The 25,365-nt window shown below is 46.0% G+C and overlaps 1 protein-coding gene across 6 annotated transcripts in view; it reads left to right on the forward strand.

Moving 5' to 3' along the window:
• LRRFIP1 (LRR binding FLII interacting protein 1) overlaps positions 1-25,365 on the forward strand; it is an 87,232-nt gene that overhangs the window by 57,080 nt on the left and 4,787 nt on the right. For 2 of the 6 annotated variants that reach the window (XM_024752742.1, XM_024752743.1), the window contains 7 exons: positions 2,782-2,817; positions 3,265-3,390; positions 4,930-5,001; positions 6,737-6,907; positions 9,655-9,747; positions 13,366-13,507; positions 15,397-18,385. In XM_024752742.1, the coding sequence (XP_024608510.1) occupies positions 2,782-2,817; positions 3,265-3,390; positions 4,930-5,001; positions 6,737-6,907; positions 9,655-9,747; positions 13,366-13,507; positions 15,397-17,096 (2,340 nt within the window). In that variant the 3' untranslated portion in view covers positions 17,097-18,385. Of the gene's footprint in view, positions 1-2,781; positions 2,818-3,264; positions 3,391-4,929; positions 5,002-6,736; positions 6,908-9,654; positions 9,748-10,699; positions 10,793-11,964; positions 12,058-13,365; positions 13,508-15,396; positions 18,386-23,274; positions 23,325-24,810; positions 24,929-25,365 lie in introns of those variants that run through there. The other 4 variants (XM_024752744.1, XM_024752745.1, XM_024752747.1 and 1 more) reach the window with 3 other exon arrangements.

Genomic DNA, 25,365 nt, shown 5'->3' on the forward strand with positions numbered 1-25,365 from the left:
AAATACTACAAAAAAGAAAGTGGGGTCCTCATTTTACGGGCATGGATGTCTTTGTAGGTGAACATAGGATTTCTGGAGCTTCATTTCTCTAGGCGATATTTATCTGTTGCTGAGGAACAGTCAGGAAAGACACTATTTAAACTGCAGAGCAAAACAGCAACAGGCTTCTCACGGTAGCTTGATGGTCTGTTCAACTGAATCTCCCCTTTCCACCAACAGTTAAAATACCCTCTTTATTTTCATCTCATTAATATTTGTTCTGCAAACTAACTTATTCTAGGGAATAAAGACCTTGTGTCCAGGAGATCTAATGAATGGATTCTGCAGCAGGGCAGGTGCTGGACAGTAACTTTTCCTTCGTTGTTTGAAATTTTCAGGAATATTTGTATTCCCAAGTGGAGAGGAGACCCACACTTGAAATGCTAAAATCATCCTCATGACTCAATACATCGGTGGGGGGGGGCTCCCTGGAGCTCTGCCAGGGAGGATGAGATAGAACCATCTCAGTTGTAGGCCATCTACAGATGTTCCAGAATATCTAGTTAGGCGGGTGTGACATGCACATCTGGAAAAATATAAATATATAAGTTTACACACGCTAAACGCACGTGCCAACAAATGGCAGGCGGTGTGCGACATGGTAGTGAGTGAGCTGTCTTTATCTAACAGGCTATGACTGCCACATCGAGTGTGAAAGAGGATGCACGTGGCCAAGAGTGTCTGGAAATCTCCTGTCCTTGGAGGCCAGCCGGCTGTGGCCCAGTGGAGAGGAGAGTCCTCTGGGCGGAGGCAAAGCCAGAATCCAAAGCCCCACCCGCCCAGGGGCTTATTTAGCAAAAGCTGGGAGTGAGGCCAGCGCGGGTCATCCCGCTGGCCTGGGGGCTGCAGCTCCTTCACGCCCTCTCCTCAGGACAAGAAGGAGACTGGTTAGCTGAGAGTAGAAAGCTCTTGCTGAAGGACCCACATGTGAGCTGGGTGCGTGAGAACAGATGCAGTGGATTTGGGAGCCAGACCCGGGGGCAAAATTGGATCTGTCAAGCAGAAGACCCTTGAGCTTGACTCTCCTGAGCTCAGAGCTGGTTTCCGAAGTTGCCTTCTTTTGAATTAATCAAGTATTTTGTACGATTCCATCTGATCCCCTTGGTCGGCTGATTAGCTCTCACGCTTTGCTGTGTTATTCTAGCGGTTACTTCAGGCATCCTGCCCTTGGAAAGCAGGTTTGAGGAGCGTGAAGGAGAGAAGGTGGCAGTCAGTGAGCCTTCTTGGTGGGGGACAGGATGGTGAGGATGTGGGCATCCAGCCCAGCACGGGCCCAGGGTGGGCAGAGGACAGGAAGTGCTCGTCTTTACAGGAAATCACCGCCATTACGGCATCCTGACCTGTGCTTAATGCCTGCACCCACATGCCCCGTGTGTGACGGCGATGTGGGGAGTTGACCTGTTCACGAGCCGCTCTGCGGTGGCCTTGGACCCAGACCCGTTAGGATTTGTCCACCTGCAGTCCGGGTGGTCTGTGGCGTAAACAGTCAAGGGTGACTGCAGGGTACCAGTTCACTCACGAGGTCTCCTGGATCAAAGGTGTGATCCCACCCGTCACGGGCATCTGCAATTGACTCCCTGGCCATCAAATTTAAGAACCTCTGAGCTACAGGAGGTGGGGTTGGAGGCATGATGGGAGAATCCGGAGAGTCTGGAGACAACTTGGTGCAGGGTTCTCTCGCCCTCTGGGACCTTTCCCATGGACTTTCGGAAAGGAGCCCTCAATGTGCCAAAAAAAAAAAGAAGAAGAAGAAAAAAAAGAAGAGAAAGTTGGCCTTTCGTTGGATGCTAAGCAAAGAAAGAAACAGCACCAGTGCAGCCTCAGACTGTTGACCCTCACAGGGCAGGGGTCTCCCATAGGGTTGAAGCAGATGTGCTGTCTTGGGGCTCCACAGGCTGCTGGGGGTCCCGCAGAGACCCCTGTTTGCAGGAGGGAAAAGAGAGGATTCAGAGACAGTCCAAACAGGAAAGATTTTGAAAAGCCAAATTCTTGGGGTCCCCCTTTTCACCCAGCACATCCTCCTGTACCGTCCCCCACCCCCAGCCAGCTCCCCACATCTGGGTGTCTGTCTCAAAATGTTTACACTAGAATTTTCACGTTGACTCAGTTACTCAGAAGCAGTGGGAAAGCTGCAGTTGTGGCTCCACTGCTTTCTCTTGCTTTGGAGGCCAAGTTTAGTGATAGTCAAAATTAAAACTGTGTGGTTGCATCTTCCGGCCCCCAGAACGCTGGTCATATTCTCACGTTCCGATCATAGTAATTGTGGTGGGTGAACGGGGCTGGTGCCTGTCCTGTCCCACACTGTGTCCTGCACACATGTAGAAACTGGTCAAGTCTTCCTGTTCAGTTCATTCACAAATCATCTTCCTGTGGAAGTTGTGAAAGTTGAAAAACCACACGGTGAAATTCAACCAGGCTCACCGAGCTGCCCGTGGGCCACCGCTGTGACACCAGCGTATCCGAGAGTCTCACGGTAAAGGAGTGTTTAAAATCACAAAGGGGGGAAGATCCCACGTGCCACGGAGCGGGCCCGTGAGCCATGGCCACTGAGCCTGCGCGTCCGGAGCCTGTGCTCCGCAACGGGAGAGGCCACAGCAGTGAGAGGCCCACGTGATGCAAAAAATAAAAAAATAAAATCACCAAGGAAGCTGATGCTTTATTTTATTATTATCTTACCCCCTAAATCCAGATTCTCCGTTTAATGCTTTTAAGTATTTAATATTTATCCATTTTCCTCTCCAGGTTGAAGAGAGACCAGAAAAAGACTTCACGGAGAAGGTAAGGAATTCCTGTAGAGCTTTATGTCCTGTCATCTATAAACCACGAGGGTCCCGAAATTTATGGATGAAACTAACAAGAAAATGTATTGCTTGATCTTTGATAAAGAATTCCACCATGGAGTGAACAGGACTAGTGGGTGGCTCACCAGGCAACACACAACCTTTGGGGTCCCCGGGGCGGGGGTGGTCACTTCCAGTGTGCCTGTTAAACCTGCAGAACGGTGAAGGAATTCACGATGGGCCCAGCCATGGAGCTTACGGTTACTCCAGACAAACCCTGAGCATCCATGAGGCCCCTCGAGATGAACCTCGTTTTCTTGCTCACCGTACACTCACCAAAGATATTGCAATTTGGAACCTGAATTCAAGGAAAGGTACCATCCTAGTAGACTGAGAAGTAATCCTGGTTTGGGCTGAAATCCCATTTGCTCTTGCCACTTTGCAGGGGTCTCGTGGGCTGCCTGGCCTGTCTGCAGCCACACTGGCCTCCCTGGGTGGGACTTCCTCTCGAAGGGGCAGCGGGGACACCTCCATCTCCGTTGACACTGAGGCCTCCATTAGGGAAATCAAGGTAAGGCCCTCTCCTTACGCGTGACCTAGAGAAACCTTCTGTGAAAATCAGTCTTAAAGTAAAGTAGGGTTTAATTTGTGAAGTTTCAGCTCTTTCTTCTCCGTCTGGTCTCCCCTCCATCCCATTAAGCTTGGTGTTCAAGTAACAGTAGGGACCGGCCCGGTTCTGGTTCCCGCAGGGAGCCGCCCCTGACTTCCCCGCCCCGGTAGGGCCAGCACACCTGCGCTGGGATCCCTCAGCTCCCTGGGCACACCTGGGCAAGACGCCTCACCACGCTGCCCTGAGGTGCTCAGCCACCTCTGTACACAGGGCAGGAGTGGACATTCCGCCCACAGCACTGGAAGGTGCTGGACACATTACTCGCTGCCCCTGACAGTACCACCCTGCCCTTCGCGCATCCCCGCCTTCTGCCTGCAGCGTGCCCTTCCTTTCTCTTTGTCATATGCGTAATATGCCTTCAGTAGACCCCTTCGTGGTATTTTAGCGATTTTTCCTTCTCCCACTGGTCTGTGGACACTGTTCTCTGTTACACCCTCAACACTGAGTGTGTGACAGAGAAATGGGCCTCTGCTTGTTAAAGTAACTAGGGACGTTGCATCTGAAAAGGACACTGTGCAGAGGGAAGGCTGAGTCACCAGACCTCGTGTCCTCTGGAGAGAGCACGAAGGGCAGGGAAGCTCTTCCGGGTCAGATTTGGCTTCATTTACGGAAGAGCTTTCTAGTAATGAAGGCTGGTGAAAGGGAACCAGCTTCCATGGGTGCTACCTGAACAGATGGATGGCATTTGCCAGGGAGGCCAGAGAAGAGCTTAAGCATCAGGGCCGGTGGGACTAGGTCCCCCTGCAGACGCCTTCCAACTCTTGTGCTTTATAAGAACAATGTTTTGACTTCTGTTCCTGAAATGTCCCTCCCTGTGTGGTCCCTCGGCCTCCTGCAGCCCTTTGGTCATCCTTTGCCGCCTTGAAGTGGAGTTGGCTGCAGTCATAATCTGCGTCTGGTCTTGGGGTTGTGAGCATGATTCAGTCGTTCAGTAAGGATTTATTGCAACTCCAGCTCACGCCAGACACCAGCCCCTGGGAATGTGGTGGTGAACGAGACGGGAAAGTAGAGTCCTTGGGCTCCGTAAGGGCAGGGACAAGGCTTTGCTGATTTCTGTCTTCAGCATCTTACTGTATGTAGCACAGAGCAGAGCTCAAAGAGCTTGAATGAACTGTTAAGTATGAGTAAGTTAACCTGTTCCGTTTTCAGAAGCTCATTTTATAAAACTGCATAAAAATGTATGAAGCCACATACCTTTGATAAAATTGTGTGAAAATACCATATGAGATACACCTACATTTTCATTTTTGTAGTGTTGAAATTCATCTTATTTTCCTTTTAACACTTAAAAAAGTTAAACGAAGATTGCTGCTCCAAGATTACTCAAATAAGGAAACCGCTCAGAACTAGAAAAGAATCAGAGAATCGCCTCTCCTTCCTTGTGGTCTCTGTCCATTTTTCCCTTTGACGTCATTTGCCTTTTTTTGCCATTTCCCCCAGGAGCTCAATGAGTTGAAGGACCAGATTCAGGATGTAGAAGGCAAATACATGCAGGGATTGAAAGAGATGAAGGTACCGGCTTACGGAAGTGTGGACTCACGATATTAACCCAGCTTAACTTTAAAAAAATCCTACAGAAGACATGCAGACTGCATGCTCGCTCTAAAGAGGCCCCAGACCGTAGACCTCAAAGTGGCAGGAATGCTAGTAGCACGGGTGTGTGTGCTCAGGGTTTTCCCAAAGGCAGCTTTGAAACCAGGGCTCGAAAATTGTAACTCCTCATTAGCAAACGTTACTAACATGTTTCCTGGTGCATGTCTTGGACTCACCTCCCCACCACACCTGGCTTAAAACCAGTTTCTCATTTCCCACAGAAGCATATCCTACACTTGAAGAAGGGTTTTTGGTCTTCTTCACTTTCCACGGTCCTTACATACAAGGAGGGCTTCAACTTAATTTGCTTCTCAAAACACCTGCTGTCTCCCGATAAGGAAGTTCTGTTGCTGTGCTTTTGAAACACAAATTATTTGCATACTGCGCCATTTTACTAACCGAAGCAATGTCTGAATGTGTATCTTCTTGGATTTATTTGAGTAAATACACGGTACTCGTAGCAAGTGGAATTACTGCATTGTGCCGACCAGGAAACTGAGCTGCCAGGCTCCCTGAAGTGAGGTGGGGCGTCAGGGACTTTATTCTCTGGCTTCACAGGGCAGCTCGGGCAGCTCATGAGTCTAGCAAGAGATGGTAACTCTGTTCCTTCCTTTTCAGCTCCTGAGAAAGTACCCCCAAACCAGTCTGAGTTCCGTATCCCAGGGACACCACATCACATGACTAATTAATCCGTTTCCTCTTTGTCACCGGGGGGGAAATTAAGATTCTGGCTTTCAACTCCTACTGGAGTTGGAAAGAGAGCCATGGAAGCAGCGCAGGAATCACTGGTCCCACCTGAAATCCTTGCCCTGGTTTGCAAGTGCAGGCGAGAGCAGCGCTGGTCTCCGCAGAGCCTCCTGGTAGCACCTGACACACGCCCGACCCGCCAGTGCCCGCTTTTCTGTAGCTCAGGGTCCTTTGCACCTGGGATTCTGCTCTGTGTTCTCCCAGAGTCGTCTCCCGCTGGTCTGTGCTTCGGGATCCACACGCTGCTGTCCTCTGTGGCCTGCCCTGCCGGTGTGTGAGCCCCGGGGTTGAGGGGGGCATGTTTACTTTGCAGGCCTCTTTCCCTGGTTGTCTTTTCAAAGGAATGAGCTTTGTCTCTCCAGGACCTACCCAGTGAGGCCTGTGTACCTCGTTGAGTTTTCCTATGGGTTGAACATGTGAACTTCCACTTAAGCCTTTCCTGGGTCATAAGCCCCGATGGGGACAGTGGGCTGCTGGCGGCAGGTGTTCTACTCCCCCTCCCCGGCACTGGCTCTGTCCCAGGTTCTGGTCACGTGTCTTGAGTGGTTACTTCAGACACCTGTACAGCGGGGCTACAGAATCAGATTCCCACAGCCAGGGCTCTGCTGCCTCTGTGACCAGAGCCCCTTCCACCCAGCGTCCCCCTTGTCCTGATGACTGTAAGTTATCTTCACCCCTACACACAGTTAATAACTAATTTCCTGAGTCATGAGAATCGGAACAAATTGAAAAGGGAGACTTTTGGGGCATTTCAAATTGCCATGTGTTTCTTCTTCTGATTCATTTGCTCTAAGAAATAAAGTCTAAATCTAGGGCTGCGTTTTTGGAGGTTTTGTTAAAAATACTGAACTAATCTGTGTTTTTGTTTCCTTACTACAATTTCGAAAACATGACCTATCTTCTGCAGGACTCACTAGCAGAAGTGGAAGAAAAATATAAGAAGGCCATGGTTTCCAACGCTCAGCTAGACAATGAGAAGACAAACTTTATGTACCAGGTCGATACGCTAAAGGACGTGATGCTGGAGCTTGAAGAGCAGCTGGCTGAGTCCAGGCGGCAGTGCGAGGAGAAAACCAAAGTATGTGCTAGTGCGAGAAAGAAGGGTGGAGTGTATGTATATGTAAACGCTGTATGTAAGGACGGGAGAATATATAGATATATAAACGGTGTATGTAAGGATGGTAGGATATATATATAAATGATATATATAAGAATGGGAGAATATACATGTCAATGGTGTATATAAGAATGGGAGAATATACAGAATATATATATACACAGGCATACGTATATGAATGGTATATGTAATTATAGTAGACTACATATATAAATGGTATGTATAAGGATGGGAGCATATACATACGGTATAGGTAAGAATGGTAGAATATGTGTGTGTGTGTATGTATATGTATTTGGTATATGGTATCTACGTGTTATACGTGTGTATGTATATATTTGCGTGTGTGTGTGTTTTTTAAAAACAATAGTTCTCCACTTGCCCTGGAAGCCCAAACATATAAGAATAAGAATACCGTGCTCTTTGCTGAGGGACTTGCAATATTCGTATGCATAATTTCAATATGTAAACTAGAGACAGTTTTACTAGGAGGACATTTGTGTGTTTTGCATATAAGGTAAAATCATAACCATGAAAAAACCTGCCTACGAAAGACCCAGCATGCTTGGACAAAGCACAGTTAGATGCTTCAAGATTTTCCTGTTAATATACATTTCTTCATTCTTATTTTATCTCAACACCAGAGAGAAATAGTTGCAAGTATCAAGGATTTTAAGAAAATTATATTCATTTGTTTTCTGCTGATTGGGAAAAGACATGGTTCCTCCACTTGAGAATTAAAAACCGTCATTAACCTCAGAAAAGGGTAGAATCTTATTTGGGCTTTCATGAAGAACCACTGGAATTAATATGTTAACTTATGGTATCAACAAAAAGCATGAGCATATGTTGAAATTAATGACAGTAGGCTGATTTGGTGAAGGCTGGGCTTAGCTGTTCTTTGTGAGTCAGCGAGGAATACTTGTTTTTCATATTTTAAGGAATTAGCTGGTTTGTCCGATCCTAGAATATTACCCAATTTTTCAGAGTTGCTGAGATAAATAGAAAATTTAATTTGTGAGTGTCCTTATCTTTTTTTTTCTAACTAGCTATATCCTCTAAGTCCCAAGGGTTAAAGCCTAATACCGTAACGACTCGAGGGCCTCCTTCTTTCACTACTGTAGTTGAGTTAGAAGCCAAAGAAGAATTGTGTCCGTGAAGTTGCTGGTAACTGAACTCTGAAACAAAGGAGAAACTTTTCATGAGACCTGATGTCATGAAAGCTTTCTTTGAAACTAATTCATAATTTAGGAGCAGAGAGCGTATTCTGAACCCACTTGGGTGGAACAGTACTGTAACGCCTTCTAAATACTCCTAGAATGCCCTCATTTAGGCATCAGGGAGTAGACCAAGAAGCCCCAAATCTAATTCCAGAGAAATGGGGTGATCCTGGAATGTTGACCCAAGGTGGGGACAGTGGGCGAAGCAAAGCCCGACAGACACGTCTTTGTCACAGCTAGGAGGGTCCAGTCACCCCCAGACTTCAGAAAGTGGGTGAGCATGTGATGCCAGGGTGAGCTAAGGTCAAATCCCTTCTAAAATAACCGGTAACGAATCGAGGGGAGGTGTTCCCTGCTGTTCCCTAAACTGTTGGCAGCTAGGTGGGTACCACACCATCGTTAGGGACTGCACTGCTGTGCTGAGCTGAGTGGGAGACCAGAGGAGCGTGTTGCCCGGTTGCGGGGATGAGTCTCATGCAGGGAAGGGTTGGACTGGGGGAGCAGCTTTGTGCTGACAAGGGCTTTGCTTCCCCCGCCTGTTTCTGTTTTGTCTCTGAGGTACAGAGCTGGCCGCCTACTGTTAGTGAGATAAACTTGCCAAGGTAGACCATCCCTTTTTGCCCCAAAGAGTATTCATCGGCATATTTCAAACTCAGGGATGATTTTATTACCACTCTTTGCAAAGCTGCCTCCTCCAGGCCCTCAGCGGACAGCCTGGGGGGCCTTCCCGGGAAACGGCTTACCTGTAAAGAAATCGGGTCATACTGTCAGCTGTGTCAACTCCTCAGGTTAATTTTTCTTTTTGAATTTTTGAATTTTATTTTATTTATTTTTTTATACAGCAGGTTCTTATTAGTCATCCATTTTATGCATATTAGTGTACATGTCAATCACAATCTCCCAGTTCATCCCACACCACACACACACCCCCCCCCCGCCCGTTTCCCCCCTTGTTGTCCATATGTTTGTCCTCAGGTTAATTTTACAGTAGATCGTAGGGGTGTCTTCTAGAAAATCCAGAGAAACTGGTTCATGTTGTTAAAAAGGCCTTGAGGGCTTCCCTGGTGGCACAGTGGTTAGGAATCCGCCTGCCAATGCAGGGGACACGGGTTCGAGCCCTGGGCCGGGAAGATCCCACACGTAGCAGAGCAACTAAGCCCGTGCGCCACAACTACTGAGCCTGCGCACCTAGAGCCCGTGCTCTGAAACAAGGGAAGCCACCGCAATGAGAAGCCCGCGCACCGCAACGAAGAGTAGCCCCTGCTCGCCACAACTAGAGAAAGCCCGCGCGCAGCAACGGAGACCCAGCACAGCCAAAAATAACAACAAAAAAAAAAATAAATTTATTTTTAAAAAAGGCCTTGAAAATTGTGATGACATGGTAACAGGTAATTTGTTCCAGGTAAAGGTAAATCATAAGAACGTGAACTAGAGCGACAGAAAAATGTGATTCCACTGGAACTTGAACGCTCTTCTCCTCCTTCGTAGGAATTTGAAAGGGAAAAGCATGCCCACAGTATCCTCCAGTTTCAGTTTGCTGAGGTGAAAGAGGCCCTGAAGCAAAGAGAAGAAATGCTTGAGGTGAGTAGTTTTTCCTGTTTTTCTTTTCTGTTCTTTTTTTCCTTTGTGTGTGACCTAGGAACATCTTGCTGGGTCATTACTAAAGCTACCAGTTTTCTTGAAAATTGAGTTCAGGCGAATTCTCTATGCCTCGTTTGAGGAGACGGTTCCTTTTATTAGTGAAGATTCTCATTCTTTGGTGGTTTTGTGTTTGTTTGAGGAGGTGTGGCAGACCGAATAATGCCCCCCAAGATGCCCACGTCCTAATCCCTGGAACTGTGACTGTGTCACCTTACTCAGGCAAAGGGACTTTGCAGATGTGATTAAGTTAAGGACCTTGTGATGGGAGATTATCCTGTATCATCTGCATGGACCCAGAGTGATCCAAAGGGTCCTTGCAAGAAGGAGGCAGGAAAGTCAAAGGCAGCATAGGAGATGTGACCATGGGGGCAGAGGTCAGAGCCACGTGAGGAAGGGGCCACAGACCAAGGACTGTGGGCACATCTAGGAGCTAAAGAATGGCGGAAATAGATTCTCCCCTGCCCCGAGCCTCCAGAAAAGAGCCCAGGCCTGCCCATGCCTTGGGGACACCATAAGACTCATTTTGAACTTCTGAGCGCCAGAACTGTAAGAAAATAAGTTTGTGTTGTTCTAAGCCACTGAATTTGTGGTAATTTGTTACAGCGACAAAAGGAAACTAATGCAGACTTGACTTTTTACTTTTTTAATTTGGTTAGAACTCTAGTGCCTGTAAGTGAGAAGTTCACTCCAGCTGGTTTTCTTCCTACTCTTGGAGCTGGGGGAAAGGACAAGGATAAAGTCCCTGCATCCTGAGAACGAACTCGGGATCAGTGAGAAAAAATGGTGCCGGGACCTCCAAGGGCGCTTGCTGGCTCAGGGGTTGTCTACACTGCAGAGTTGCTTCCCGTTTAACCCTGTATCTGCTTTCTTTCTATCTGTTCCTATTCTTCAGGAAATCCGACAGCTACAGCAGAAACAGGCGAGTTATATCAGGGAGATTTCTGATCTTCAGGAAACAATAGAATGGAAAGACAAAAAGATAGGGGTAGGATTCTCAAGTCTTTGAAATCGGTTCAAGTGGGCAGTCTGCTTAGCAAATTGAATGCTTTCAGAATCTTTGGCTTGCAAAAAAGGCTTGTATGAGTTTGCATGTGACCCCCGTGGGACACAAAGCGAATAAAAGAGAGACTACATGAACTTACCCAAATTGACATTAACTCCAAATTGGAAGTGGACTTCCAGTGTGGAGATTCTCCTCTGGTCAGCATTCCCGGGCTCCCTGCCTGCCTGTGAGCAGCCAGCGGCACAGAGATCAGAGGAGTGAGGAACCCGCCGGGCGGGTCCACGCGTGGAGGCTCAGACCTCCTGGAATTCCCTGTCCCGTGTTGCCTGGGCTTTTTCTCCAAGGGCTTTGAGGAAGCTGCAAGGTGGCAGGTGCTGTGCCTCACGCATGCCCACCTTGAGCCTCCCCAGGGAGATGTCAGCCCCTCTCGCTCCACAGGGAAAGAAGAGGCAGCCCGTCTGCATTTAGGAGTGACGAGTAGGGAGCAAAGAACACGCTTACTAAAGTGACAGCTGTGCTCCGCGATGCCAGATGGCTTCCCAAACACGGCGACTCACTCCCCACGGCTCTGATAGCAATCTCTAGATGTTGAAGCGAACGTCAGCGCCTTTACAGCGTGAAGCTGCACCTTGCCTTCACTCTGATACGCTCACCAACGCTCATTTAAGATCTCGTGTGCATGTCTGTGTGTGCGTTGTGGTTGCCTCAGGACCACTTTACGTTTACCTGTGACAACAAACACCGAGAATCAACGTACAAAAATAGTCTAAATTACTAAAATAGTTGTCACTGGGGGTTTGTAAACGTTTCTTCTTTTCTTTTATTTATCCCTCATTTAAATGGGTGCATGGCTTCTGTTGCTTCTCCAACTATGCCGTGAAACCGCAGACTAAGCCAGGAGAGGGTGTAAAAAAGAGAGCATCCTTCAGAACGTTAATGTCTTTCAGGCAGCATGCACAGTGACGTTTCTTGGCTGGCGTAAGCTAAGTGCAGAGCTTAACACTGCATTGTGTTTATATCTTTAAGCATAGTCTATCGAATGCCCTGCCGGTGTTAGCGTTTTACATAGTAGAAGCCTCCTTCCTAGTCCTGCTTCTGAAGTCGTCTGCTCACCTGTGTGAATCTTCTCTCTCTTTGCTCCGCTACACACTCAGGCATTAGAGAGGCAGAAAGAGTTCTTTGATTCCATAAGGAGTGAACGAGACGATCTTAGAGAAGAAGTAGTCGTGCTGAAAGAGGAATTAAAGGTATGAAGCCAAAGTACAGTTTTTAAAAATCCAGGCGACAACAGCAAATTCCAGGATTCTCAAGGATGAATGTGTGTGGATAGTGGTGGTCATTGATTTTATGTCGTTGATTTTAGTTCTGTTAATAAAATCAAATCGTGGGTTAACTGACCCCCAAAGAGACATGTGAAGTCAGTGTAGATTCCGTGGGGTGTGCCGATGGTCTTTAGATGTTTATAGGCATATCTGATCTTGGAAGCAACTCTGATTTCCAAGAATTTTTTTGATAGGCTGTCTAAATTTTTTCTCAAACTCACCAGTAAATTCTCCAGGACATTACTCCAAGTTAGAGAGTGTATTTCTTTCTTATATTAAAGTCTCGAACATAAGAACCTCTGTAGCTGGACAGTGGCGTGGCTGACGCTAGTTAGACTTGGAGACCCCGTGGATGGTAGGAAAGTTCTGTCTGGGCCATGTCAAGGGGTCTTCAGCTGCTGGCTGGAAACTGAGTAAAATAAACCAACGGGCAGCAGCGGGGGTCAGAGCTCTGGGTGGACTCTCGGCACCATAGAAGGTGGTGTTGAGTCTAGGGGGTATGGCCACGGGCTGGCACGTGCATCGCCAATGGAAACATCCACGTCAGCTACTTATAATGAAGGGTCAAGGCCAGAGCAGTAAGCCAGCAGGGAACAGGCTTAGAGCTCAGATTCGCAGTGCTGCTTCTAGCCAGGGTGTGAGTACAGGGCTGGGAATTCCTCCAAGCAGAAGAGAAAGAGCTATGGGCGGCAGGAGGGGGTAAGGGAGGGGGCGATCCCGGGTGAGGGGGGCATCCTGGCGTTGTGAAGCGTTGCCGGGTTTAAAGTGTTTTGCCGTGTAGTGAGCACGAACTGTATTTCTTTCGACTCTAACAAACCTTCCATCCGAGTTTGATCATTCCTCTCAGAACACGTACATATTTCTTTACCTCTATCCTTTTAAAGAGCACAGCCGGGGTTTTAGAGGTAAAGACCAGTGTGCAGTGGCTTGCTTGATGCTCTGCTTTCTGGCAGCCTGCAGTGCAAGAGGATGTGCCCGAGGAAGGTGTTCTGTCACCAGCACACTAAGACGGGGACGGGAGCATGGAAGGAAGGACCCTTGGAGGAAGACATCCCAGATCAGTGTGTGTTGATAGAATATTTACAGGGGTGCAGCCTAGCGCTCCTCTGTCTCTGTAGAGTTTTCCTCTGCTTAGGAAAAAAATCCAGGCTTTTTAAAAATTCTCGTTTACAAAATAAAGTTTAACCTAATATCACTTAGTGAGTATTACGATGAGCCTGTTTTTATTCCCAGAAACATGGAATAATCCTAAATGCAGAAGTAGCTACCAATGGAGAGACTTCAGAGCCCCTAAATAATGTTGGCTACCAAGGTTCTACAAAGATGACAAAGGAAGAGTTAAACGCCCTCCAGGCAACAGGGGATGGGACGCTAGGTAAGTACTTGTTTTCCTCTGATCTTCGTGTCTTCCAGTCAGCACTGGTTCACCTTCCATGCATTGGCAGAGTTGACGTAATCATCACTGATCGATTAACAATCACCCAGCATGCCCTTCGTTCTGTCACTTCATGGGAACTTCCTTGTCAAACGATGCCATCACCCACGTGTGTTGTCTGGCATGTACCTCTGTTCAGTGCTCACCACCGAGGGCTTAAGACTACGTTTCTTTTGCTTCTCAAAGCTGCCAGCGAGACTGTGAATACAAGGAAAATAATCTCAAAATTAAGTGACCGTGTTGACGGTTCTGTTGTATTTGTTTTTCTTCAGTTATGTGCCAAACACGGCGTTGTGACTTATTCTGTTACAGAATTGTCAAAAGATCAGAATAGCAGAGCCGTAAAGTAAGTTAGTTGACTGTGTTTGCAAGCCAGTGCTGCAAATCCCGTGCACCATTAAGCGTTTTGAGAGTCTGAAGTGCCTGTGGACAGCAGAAGGACAAGTAGCCCTGGGTGTAGGTGAGATGGACGGGGAGCCCTGGGTGGTGAGTGTGGTCATTGCGGAGGGCTTTCCTTACCAGCAAGAGTCTGAAAACGTCTGCCCCTTTGTCAGAGGTGCTGTTCCTTTGTATGTCACATTTTTGCTTCTGAAAGAATGTAAATTGGGAAACCCAATATATTGTAGGAATATTTTACACAGTTTTCAAATATCTGAAAAGATTCACCAGTTAATATTTGTCGTAATATACTTGGCTTTGGGATAAACCTTCTACATGTGGTGGGCCTCCTGAAGTTGTAGCCAGCAAATAAGGCCTCGCTCGCAACCATTTCCAGCTTTTCACAGTGAGGCTGGGATAAGGTCAGGGACCATGGCTGTAGTTTCCACTTGGAAGGTTCTTCATGGACATGAAGAAACCTGTAGGCCCCAGCTTCCCAGGACTGGCTTTCCGGGAAGGTGCCTCATTACCCTGATGACTATTCTAGAAACACGGCTCTTTTCATTGTGTCAGAGTTGCTGAGGGAAGACAAACTGATGGATGTCCATCCTACCTTTATGTTCCCTACCTGAGCAGCTAGAATTTACCATGCTGCTCTTGTTCAGATATACATCTTATAAATCCTTGATAACTGTTGTGTAATGAACACTTAAAGAACGAGAAACGTCAGTTTTGGAAGTGGTCTCCATGTGTTTTGTTTTTTGTTTTTGCTTTTTGCGGTACGCGGGTCTCTCACCGCTGTGGCCTCTCCCGTTGCGGAGCACAGGCTCTGGACGCGCAGGCTCAGCGGCCATGGCTCACAGGCCCAGCCGCTCTGCGGCACGTGGGATCTTCCCGGACCGGGGCACGAACCCGCGTCCCCTGCATCGGCAGGCGGGCTCTCAACCACTGCGCCACCGGGGAAGCCCTGGGTGTTTCTTTTAAAAATTATGTGAAAGCTGCTCTCAGAGCCGCGTGATATTCAGTGCAGTTTGACAGCTGGAAAAGTAGGAGTGGTCCCCGTGTGCATCCAGAAATGAGAATGGGGACCACGAACCTTCCGTCCTTCTGAATCCCCTCATCTTGGAGAGTTTGGCTGCCTGATCCAGAGCTCTTTCTTATCTGTTAAAACTTAACTTCACCTTTGAAAGTCAGTTCACCCCAGGTGGCACCAGCAGCCACTCTTGCCTTTGACGTGGTGGCAGTGGCCTCCGCTGATCCAACGTTTGCTAACGCGATGGCTGCTTTGCCGCACAGAACTGGCAAAGGCTTCTGTCCGTGTGCTTCTCTGATGGCTCTCTCTCTTTAGGAGCGGGGTTGGCTGGGAAAGAGAACATGTGTTTACATTGTAATATATGTTGTGTGGTCAACCACATCATGGGGTCCCTTCAATTTTCTCAATGGTCTTTTAGGAAGAGCCAAAGAAGTGGAGGTGAAAGATGAAATGGTGGAGAATGAGGGGAAAAGAGAAATCTTGCGGAACACTGAGCAAAGACAGCACAAAGAGGACCCAGGAAAGGACTGTGTGGACACAGAGGTGTTACATCCTGGTGACAATGCCGAGGACCAGAAAACCTCTGAAGACAGTGCCCCCTCCCCAGGAACGTTAGTAAATTCTGAGAACGAGGAACGGGTTCAAAGCCAAATTCTGGAGAACACTTCCTTCTTTGAAAGCACACAGCAGGTTGAGTCAAGTGAGGTCATAAACAGTGAACTAGATGGTGAAATCCCAGGTCCTGGGATTAGGCAGGGCAGCAGTAATGCCTTGGATACCAAAAGCCAAAGTAAAGAATCTGCAGAAGAGTGGGAAAAAGAAAAACAGGAAGATTTTGAAACCAACGTGGACGAGATTAGCGTAGAACCACGTCAGGAATGTGCTCCTTTGCAAGTATCTGAAGTTGGAAGGGAGAGCAGTGCAGACACTGGGGAGCAGAGTGGGAACCCCACAGAGGCTGTGCCGGAGGCAGGGCTCACTGGGTTGGGGGAGCAGGTGGGCACAGTAGCCTCAAGTCCTCCAAGGGGTATCGATGACACGGTGAGTCACCGTGAAAAGTGTGAGGTAGATGCTCCGGAAGGCTTGGACCCAAGCTCAGGGCATGATTTAGAGAAAGAACTCACCAACCAGGAAGTAGCTGAGCCCAAGGAGGTCCCAATTCAGAGCACAGAGGTAGGTGGGGAGAACAATGAAGGGGAGGGTAAAGGAAGAAAAGTAAGGGACGAGAAACCAATCAAGCTGGAAGTCCAAGCCATTCCTTGTTCTCCAGAAGCCAGAAGCAGCCCTCAGGAGGCGACAGGTCCAAGTAAGGTAGATGCTGAAAGTGAATCCCTAGATATGAAAGAGCCCGATGAGGAAAAGAATGACCAACAGGGAGAGGGGCCGGATTCGTCGCCCAAGAAAACGAAGAACAAGAAAAAGAAAAACAAGAAGAAAAAATCACCAGCGCCTGTAGAAACCAAAGATGTTCAGAAAGAGTTAACATTTCAAAACCCAGATTTAAGTGAAGTGAAAGAAGAGCAGGTAGAACTTACTGACAAAAAGCCAGTTGTAGAAGCGCAAAATGAGGTCACTAAAAACCCAAAACAGGACGCTGCGGTAGGAAGCAGTAAAAACGCCGATGGTCCAGAAAATCCTAAAACTGAGTTGGACGGAGGACTTCACCAAGACGATTTTGGTGTAAACGCTAAGACAAGGAAAGCAGTAGCTGATGGAGACACGTTGGATTTTGAAGATAATACAGTTCAGTCATCAGGCACCAGTGCCAGTAATAAAGGATCAGAGGAAGGTGCTAGAAAAGATGATGCTGAGGAAGACGGCACCGCTCCCAGCCGTCCTCCAGGTCCAGACAGTGAGGAAGTGCCAGGCAGCACCCTGCTCCAAGATGAAGGTCCCTCGAAGAACGTCAATGATGCCTGTCAAACAAAAGGCACAGGAGAGCATGTGACATCAGAAAATCGAGGTCACACAGTCAGGAAGGTTTCAGACAGCGTTAGTCTAGCAAATGATGACGTGGCACCAGCAGGCGAGGTGGGGGACTTTAATTCAGAAAGCAAGGAAGAGATGACAGGTGGACACGGGAAGGGCAGAAACAAAGAGGACTGTACCTTGTCGTAGGTTGAGGCGGGGTCTTAGGGGGGGACCAGGACCGCACAGCAAGTCCAACTGTGAGAGACTCCACCGGTGAGACACAGAAAATGTTCTAGATTGGTATAGGCGCACGGAATGACAATCCACCAAGTTATCTAATCCTTGAAGCTATAGACTGTTACCTGTAGATTTCTATTTCATCACTAAGGTTATCACCCAGATGAGAAGGACACTGCTGTTATTGGAGTTAGTTCTAATGGAGAGCATTCCGAGAGCATCAAACGATAACGTACACTGTTGTATTTCTGCTTAAAATCAGCCTCAAAATATTTAGCTTTGGCCTTAAGCTGATATGAATGTGCATATTCTTGACCAAATGTATCAACATCTAATTGAAGCGACCAAATAGTATCCTGAGATTTCCACATTATGAGTATGATTTAAATGAAGGTGTCTCATTTAAATGTGTGTGCTTTCATATTTGATCTTGATATATATAATGTAACCTGTATGGTATTTTATTTAAAAAGTACATAAACGGCCAGACAGCACATAGGTCACTGAGTGATGAGATTTGCATGTTCGGACAATAATTAATCATGTTAGGGATAGCAGATAAACATCTTACAGCACTAGGGATAGCTTACTTGCTTTTACCTCATATAAGTATTTTACCCCAGACCGATACTTTTAGATCTCATTCTTGAGGATACCTGAATTTATTTTGTAGGAGATTTTGACTTCATGACAATTATGTACCAAAGTCATTTTATGCAAAGACTTCTTTTTTTTTTTTTTTTTTAATTCTTTTCTGGAAGAGATACATGTTCTAATTGCATTTCCTACTGCAGTATTTGGCTAGGGAGAATCATTTCTAAAATTTATTTTTTTAACCTTAAAATTACTTCTCTTTGTATCTGTCTCATCATTATTCAGTAGAGCAAGACAAAAGGATGCTATACTTGTGCAAACTTCTGATTAGACTCTAACGGGATATTTTAAATAGTTGAATCGCTTGGTATCTGGTATAAATATTTTCATTTGTTGTTTTTCGGTATATTCTTAACAGAAATTTCTTGTTTTGATCTTCCTGAACAAGATATATATTTTCTATATAAAGAAACATTTTAAAAATAATTGTAAAGTTAAATAAAAAACCGTTATAGAATATTAAAATGACAGGGGAATGTACAGTTTGAATGCTGTTGACACTTTATGAGATCATATGACTTCGTATTATTGTTACAAGATATAATTGAGTGCAAAAATGACCGATACCTCAACAAAATCTGAAATAAAATCATTTTATAATTTTACAAGCCTGTGATCACTCTTGTGCTACTTGAATTCTGACTGTGGCTACATAATATCATCTTTAATCTACTTTTATCTACTTCTGGGTTGCTAGTTCCCAGTTGGGGTTCTATGGAGGACTCATGCGTGATATCCATTGTCAGTAGTGAAGAGCTTCTCTCCCGGCGTCCAGACTGGGACTAGTGTTGGACCATCCTTGAGTAAGATCTTTCCGCATAGAACCTCCTGTGGTCTGTGGCTGTGGTGAAGAGCCCACTTGAGAAAGGTTGCGTTGCTTACAGGCGCCAGTGCTTATTAGAATGTTTCGATGAGAAATTCAAATAAACATCGACTATTTCTGCATAAGTGTCCTGAAGCAGAGGATAATGGGACTGCTCAGCTCTCTCCACTTGTGCCATATAAACAGAAAACTACGGGGCTTGCTAGAGAATCAAGTCCAAGGGCTGCAAAGGACTTTAAAGTTGGTATCTATAACTTTAGCAAAGCTGCGTTCATACTGGAATGTACATTGGGAACAGCTCTCCTTCCTACTTTTAAAGGCCTCTGGGGAAGTGATTCAACAGCCAAACTCACTCAGTGGTGAGATCATCAAACCATTTTAAGTTCTTTCCTTTCTTTCCCATGTTATTCAACAGCACATTTAAGGGCATTATTATAGGCTTCCCATCCCTCCAGCCAGCCAGCCAGCAGTCTCCAGTGTTCATCCCTCATTTAATCAATAAACATGTAAGATCACTTCCTATATGGAAGGTGCTCTGCCCGTGAACAAGCACATAGGACCCAACCTCTAGTGGAAGCAGCAGAGAATTGGAAAGTCAGCAAAACAGAAGATAAGGATTCTGAAGAACCGAACCATCCCTGATCATCTAAGAGCCTTCATTATGCACATCGGTTACCCTGCTCCGAGGGCGAGATGATATTACGGCCCCACACGGTAATTAATGTGCACGTGAAGGCCCCTGAATTATCAAGAAATGGTTACCTTTGGTGTATTCAGTGTAGGAAGGCGTGGAAGTATATAAGGCCATTTGGAAAGGTCGCAGTGTCAAACAGTTCAGACTCAGAAAAGAATCAAAAGGTGACCTGTCAGCCCCAGCCCCAGAGGAACCTGGACCACTGAGGTTTCACTATAATGCAGAACAGAGAAAAGCATCGATCACTGATACTTGAAATCAAAAAGCTGGCATATTTTTCAACCCCAAGCCAGAACGTGGCTACCGTTTGTAAAATGTTAATCTTCCTTCCAAAGTATGTAAGTATAACTATGAGTTTCCGTAAAAAGTAGGGAAAGGTAACTGAGAATTTTGAATTATAGGCTATTTTATAACATACAAAGGTTGGGAAGCAGTAAAACTTTTGAAAAGAGTGTTTACGAATGGGGTATCTTGCGCTGACTACTTTGTATAACATTGAGTATTTCCAATTAATGGAAAACCTAATGACCTGAACATTTGGATTTCCACTGTCACTAGGACCCTGGAATGCTGCTTCTGGCTGTTTAGACAGTTTAGGGTTCCTGTTTTCCATTGATAAGATTCCTTTTCTAGGAGACCGTCTTGTATGACATGCCACCATGGCCATCGAAACAAGGGAACACAACAGTAAGATTCATTCCAAGTGTCCGGGCTCCAGAAGGAAAGGCAGGGGCGTGTGAGCGTGCTCCATTCAGAATATGTGCTTATCCAGTGTGCTGACCTCATACAGGGAGGACAGTCTTTCAGGAGAAAAACCCTTTCGCTCTCCCTTTCACCCTCTCTGCCCCTCTTACATCAAAGACGAACGAATTTTTTGAGACGTGAAAGGCTTCAGCTGTTTGGCTGACCTGAAGCAGCAGCTGCCGTAGGGAGTTGCCATCTGTACAGACCTCTTGAGCAGCCTGTCCCTGTTCTGCCTTTTACCAGAAGCAGGGGCGATCCTGGCGTGGGAGGCTAGCCCTGGGGAAGATGAAAACTGACCACACGGATTATAATCAAATTAAGTCAGTGCAAGGAGAGAGCAGAGAAAGGACCACACTCAGTGGATTTCTTGAGACGTCAGTCTTCTGATCGTTATCTTTGCGAATATGGAGGGAGGTGACTTTCTCTGCCATGGGGAGAGGAGGCCTGCGGCCCAGGGTTGGGTGAAATTAACCCACAGAATGAAAATGATCCTCCTGGTAATATATTATTATGAGTAAGCTACTTACCCCTCCCGTGTCTCACTTTACTCTCTGAAATTGGGGTTAGAACCTGCCTTTGAGAGTGGTGGTGTGGATCAGACCCAGTAGAGCACTGGAGAGTAAGTGCTGAGTGACCACGGTTGTTGCTGGTGGTTGACCTTCGCAGCCTGGACAGACGCGGTCACAACACGCAAGCCCCTCTGGAGCGGGGCTGGGGGTCCTGGTGCTTGCTTGCTGCCCCCGTGACTGTCTGTATGGCCTCGCCACTTCGCTTGTTTCTTGTTTCACGGGTCTCTAAAGTTCACACCAGAAAGTGTGGTGGAATTTAATATATAAAAAACAGATTTTTAAAAATGTAATCCTTTAACAATGTTACTAAAATAACTTTGATTGCCAATTGATTTTAACTTCCCAGTGTAAAAGAAAACTCTGAGTTCGAGACAGTGTGACTTTATTTTCTTTAATGCTTATCGTTTGGGTGTTAGAGACCAACGGTGAGCAGGGCTGCTTAGTGAGTATAGGTTTGCAGCTCTCTTGCTCGGTATCACAGTAATTACCAGTCATGCATCGCTGTTCACTTCACAGGTTAGACTTGTTGACTTTTAAGACTGTAAGAAAAGCAGTACTCATTTTCATTTCTTTTTTGAATTTTTTTTATTGAAGTATAGTTGATTTACAATATTATGTTCGTTTCAGGTGTATAACATAGTGTTTCAATATTTTTATATATTACACTCTATTTAAAGTTATTATAATATAGTGGCTATATTTCCTGTGCTGTACAATATACCCCTGGAGCTTATTTATTTTATACATAGTAGTTTGTACCTCTTAACCCTCTGCTCCATCGTGCCCCTCCCTCCTTCCCTCTCCCCACTGGTAACCACTAGTTACCATCTGTGAGTCTGTTTCTGTTTTGTTATATTCATTCGTTTGTTTTATTTTTCAAATTCTGCATATAAGTGATAATATATACTGTCTGTCTTTCTCTTATTTCAGTGCTTATTTTCTTTATGTCAGACAATTTTGCTTCTTTCTTTTTTCCAGTTTCCTGAAACTATTTAATCTTCTCCACTTCTGCTTTAAAATTTCTCTTCCTTAAAAGTTCCATTTGTCTCTCTCCATTTTTCATATTTTCACTATAAGACTAAAGGTCAGATTGCTCTTGTTTTTTATTGTTAGCACTATTACTACATTTTAACTTTTTTTTTTACTTGCTGTCTAAGAAATTTGAAGTCTTCTAATAGAAAAATAATAATAAAATTGTAAATAGATATGTGAGCCTCAAATCACTTTCTGATATATTCAGTGTTTCTTATGAGGCCTGTGGTTTTTGTATGTAGGAATATAAAATATACAAGATAAAATGAAAAGTGATATTGAATAAGAGAGGCAGGTTTTCATTTTAATTTTTGTTTCAGTGTTGGGTGCATTTATGGAAGGGACAGAATAAAACATCTGTCAGAAGCAGTTTGTATGTAAATTAAAATGGAACTCAAAAGGATTATAAATGTATCTGACACGTAACATTATCTGTTTTCATTTACGTTGTCCTTGTGCCTTTCAAAATAGCAGTTTAGGATGTTTGGAAAAATAATTAGCGGAAACACGTAACTTGGATTAGAATGTGGATAGATGATTTTTTTTTTAATGAAAACAAAGGTGCGTTTTGTATGAATTATTTCCATTTCACACGGCTAATCAAAACCTGGGCAGTGTGAGAGCACTGCCGCCTCGGGAAGAAGAGGCTCAGGCCAGGAGTCCGGTGCGACTCAGAGGGCTGTGTTTAGGAAAACAGTGGGTGCAGGGGTCAGGGGTGCAGCCCTGGGGCCTTAGGAAAGCTGCCGGGCCTGGGTCCTCATCTGTGGAAGAGGGACGTGGCAGCACTGCCCACCTGGAGGGCTTCGCGGGAGGTGGTGTTAGTGGCTGGGACAGTGCCTGGCACACAGTGAGGACACAGCACACATGAGCACCCACCACCATCACGTCATCCTGATTTTGCCCTGAAACTGGTGCAGGATTTTGCCCCTAAAATCCTCCCTGGGTCTTGGTTTCCTCTCTGTACTCTGGAGAATGTATTACTCAGTGCCCCTTCAGAGACTTGTTTGGGGGATTTCTAGGTGCTTACGTACATGCAAACTTCTGTATCTGCGGTGGGAAGAATGACAGAAACCTAAGTTATTACTGCGTTCTTCCTCAAAAGAATAGCAACAAAGTGGGTTACCGGATGTGCTGTCAGGACACTTAGGGTTCATAAGCACAGTCAGAACTCTGACACTGGTGAGTCTTGGAGAGAAATGAGGAAGACCAACACTCGTGGGATGGAAACTTGGAAAGTCAAGGCTAATGAAAATGCTGGTGATACTTGACCCCGACTCTCAGTGTGTTTGTACCTTGCTAATGATGTTAAACCATGAAGCCTTGTGAGATCTTGTGTTGCAGTGTGGTTTGGCCCTAGAGCTCTTGCATGCTAACCCAGAGTAGAAGATTAGCCTGTTTGCATGCAGCCGGATGCTGCCCTGACGAGACAAGCATGTGTGGGAGGTGGACGCAGTTCACCCCCCTTGGCTGAATTCCTCCCCCGTCCTGTCTGTGGCCTCATTCGCCATGGTACGTGTATAATACCTTCATCATCAGTTCCACTAACCCCAGTGCTCCTTCTTCAGTTTAGCAGTCTGCTGAAAGGGGCAGTCCATGGAGTCACCTAAACCTGTATCTTTCTGATTTCTTTAGATATTAGGTTGAAAAAGCTCGTTGATGAACGGGAATGCTTATTGGAACAGGTAACGATCTTTTTATTACTTTCCGAGTTCTGGAAAACGGGGCACCTGAAACCGGGAACCTTCCCACTCTAGCTTCTTGCTTCATCAGGAAACCCCTGATGCATCGTGGCTGAAGATAATTACCGAGCCAACCAGTGTTCTTAACGCTCTTATCCAAGTAAAGCGTTAGAAATCATATCAGATTTCGAGAGGTCGTCCCAAAGATTCAAGGCCACAGTCTGAATTTGGTACATGCTACATGGATTGCTGCTTACGATAAAGACTTATGTAGAAGGCCTAGATTAAGCATTGAGAGGCAAGGGTGTTCCCCAGACATTCCAACACCCTTCCTCTTCCACTGGCCTGTAAAAGTCAGTTTTGTAATCCCTCAGTGGTCAGCACACCTGTCCGGCAGGTATTTCTTTGTTACAGCTGATCCAAGTTGTTTTCACTATAGTTTACCTTCCTTGACCTCTTCTACCTCAAGAAACACTACACAGTCGTCCTATTTGGTCTTTTTCATACGCAGGGTAGTAGTAAGTTATTCCACAGTCACTTTCTAAGGAAGCTCGATTTTTCTCATTTTCCCGCGTAAGCCTCATCAAAGGTATTTGCCTCGCTTTTTACAAGATTGGAAGATTTCTTTCAAAATTGGGTAAGGCACTAAATGTGGTGGGAGGATTCTCATGAAGTGCCTGTGATCTTTTAAAAACATATGCCCGTGGTAATTCTGTACTTGTTTTCTTAAAGCAGCACGCGCCGATGGTTTGTACGTCACGGGGGTCTGCTCTGTTCCTGTCGGTGTGTGTGGGGGGGACTTTTAACAAGTCAGCAGAGATCAGAGGTTAACAGAACAAGGGCTGGGAGACACCCCATTACATAGCAGAAGATTCTACAGTCACGGCTGTTAACTGCAATTCCAGCTACTCTGTGTGCGTGTGTCTCTCTCAGAGGGAAGAAAGCTATGTAGAGGCCAGCTCTCTGCAGGTGGCAAACCTACAACCCGTTTGGGTTCTGTTGGGGACAGCACTGCTGTACCTGGAAGGCTCCAGGTGGCCCTTTCAAAACTGTTTTATGGAAAATCTCCTCCTGAATTCGAGGAGCTTCAACCTTAGAAATAACTTCTCACCCAGAGTTACAAAATAATGCATGCCTGTTACAGTAAATAGAATTCCATCTTCATCCTGTATACTACTATTACTTTCTAAGAAGAGTACTAACTGGCCCAAGGTTTTTCATTTATTTATTTGGGTTTGTTCCTTTATGAAACGGGAGAGACTCCCCCATCTTCCTGGTGGATTGTAATGTCTTACTACGTCTCTCTCCCGCTTCATTACGGAACCCCTGTCTCTCTGGCCCCTTCGAGACACACGGAGTAACTGCAAGGCAACATCGGATTGTGCTTAGTGGGTGTGGGCTTTTACGTGACATGCAGCTTCCTTTCTCATAGGCTCTCATCTCATTTAGAATTGAGAAATTAACGTGCTTTATTGGTGGATGTTTGCAGATTAAGAAACTCAAAGGGCAGCTGGAAGAGAGACAGAGGAATGTCAGATTAGACAGTCTGCACCCGGAAGATGGGGTCTTACAAAACGGGACGGACGTGCACGTGATGGATCTACAAAGTAAATGTCAATCCTCGTGTAGAAGAAATCCCTTTGCCATGCGCGATTTTTATTGTACTAATGCGGGAGGAGATAAACTGTCGTGGCAAGGAACGGCCGGTGTTCCCAAAGCCCCCCCAAAAGCCCTGAGTACAGAAGCACAAAGATGTTTCCTTGTGGGCTAGAACAAGGACGGGCAGGTGGGCAGAGCAAGGATGTTTCCGTCTGAGCCTAAGAAACAGAACAGGTGACCCAAAACATACACCAAGGTACCACCCGCTGACGCGTTACTAGAAACCACGTTTACTACGCTGAATACAGTCTTTGGATCTGCTGATTGTATGGGGAGATCGGAAGGTATTTTTCTGTGCCAGTAGACTAGAAGGAGGCTTCCGGGGACAAAAGCAGGCCCAATCTCTCTCCCCTTCCCCCTTCCCCCTTCCCCCTTCCCCCTACCA

Source organism: Neophocaena asiaeorientalis, unplaced genomic scaffold, assembly GCF_003031525.2.
Source record: "Neophocaena asiaeorientalis asiaeorientalis breed wild unplaced genomic scaffold, Neophocaena_asiaeorientalis_V1.1 scaffold294, whole genome shotgun sequence".
NCBI lineage: Eukaryota > Metazoa > Chordata > Mammalia > Artiodactyla > Phocoenidae > Neophocaena > Neophocaena asiaeorientalis.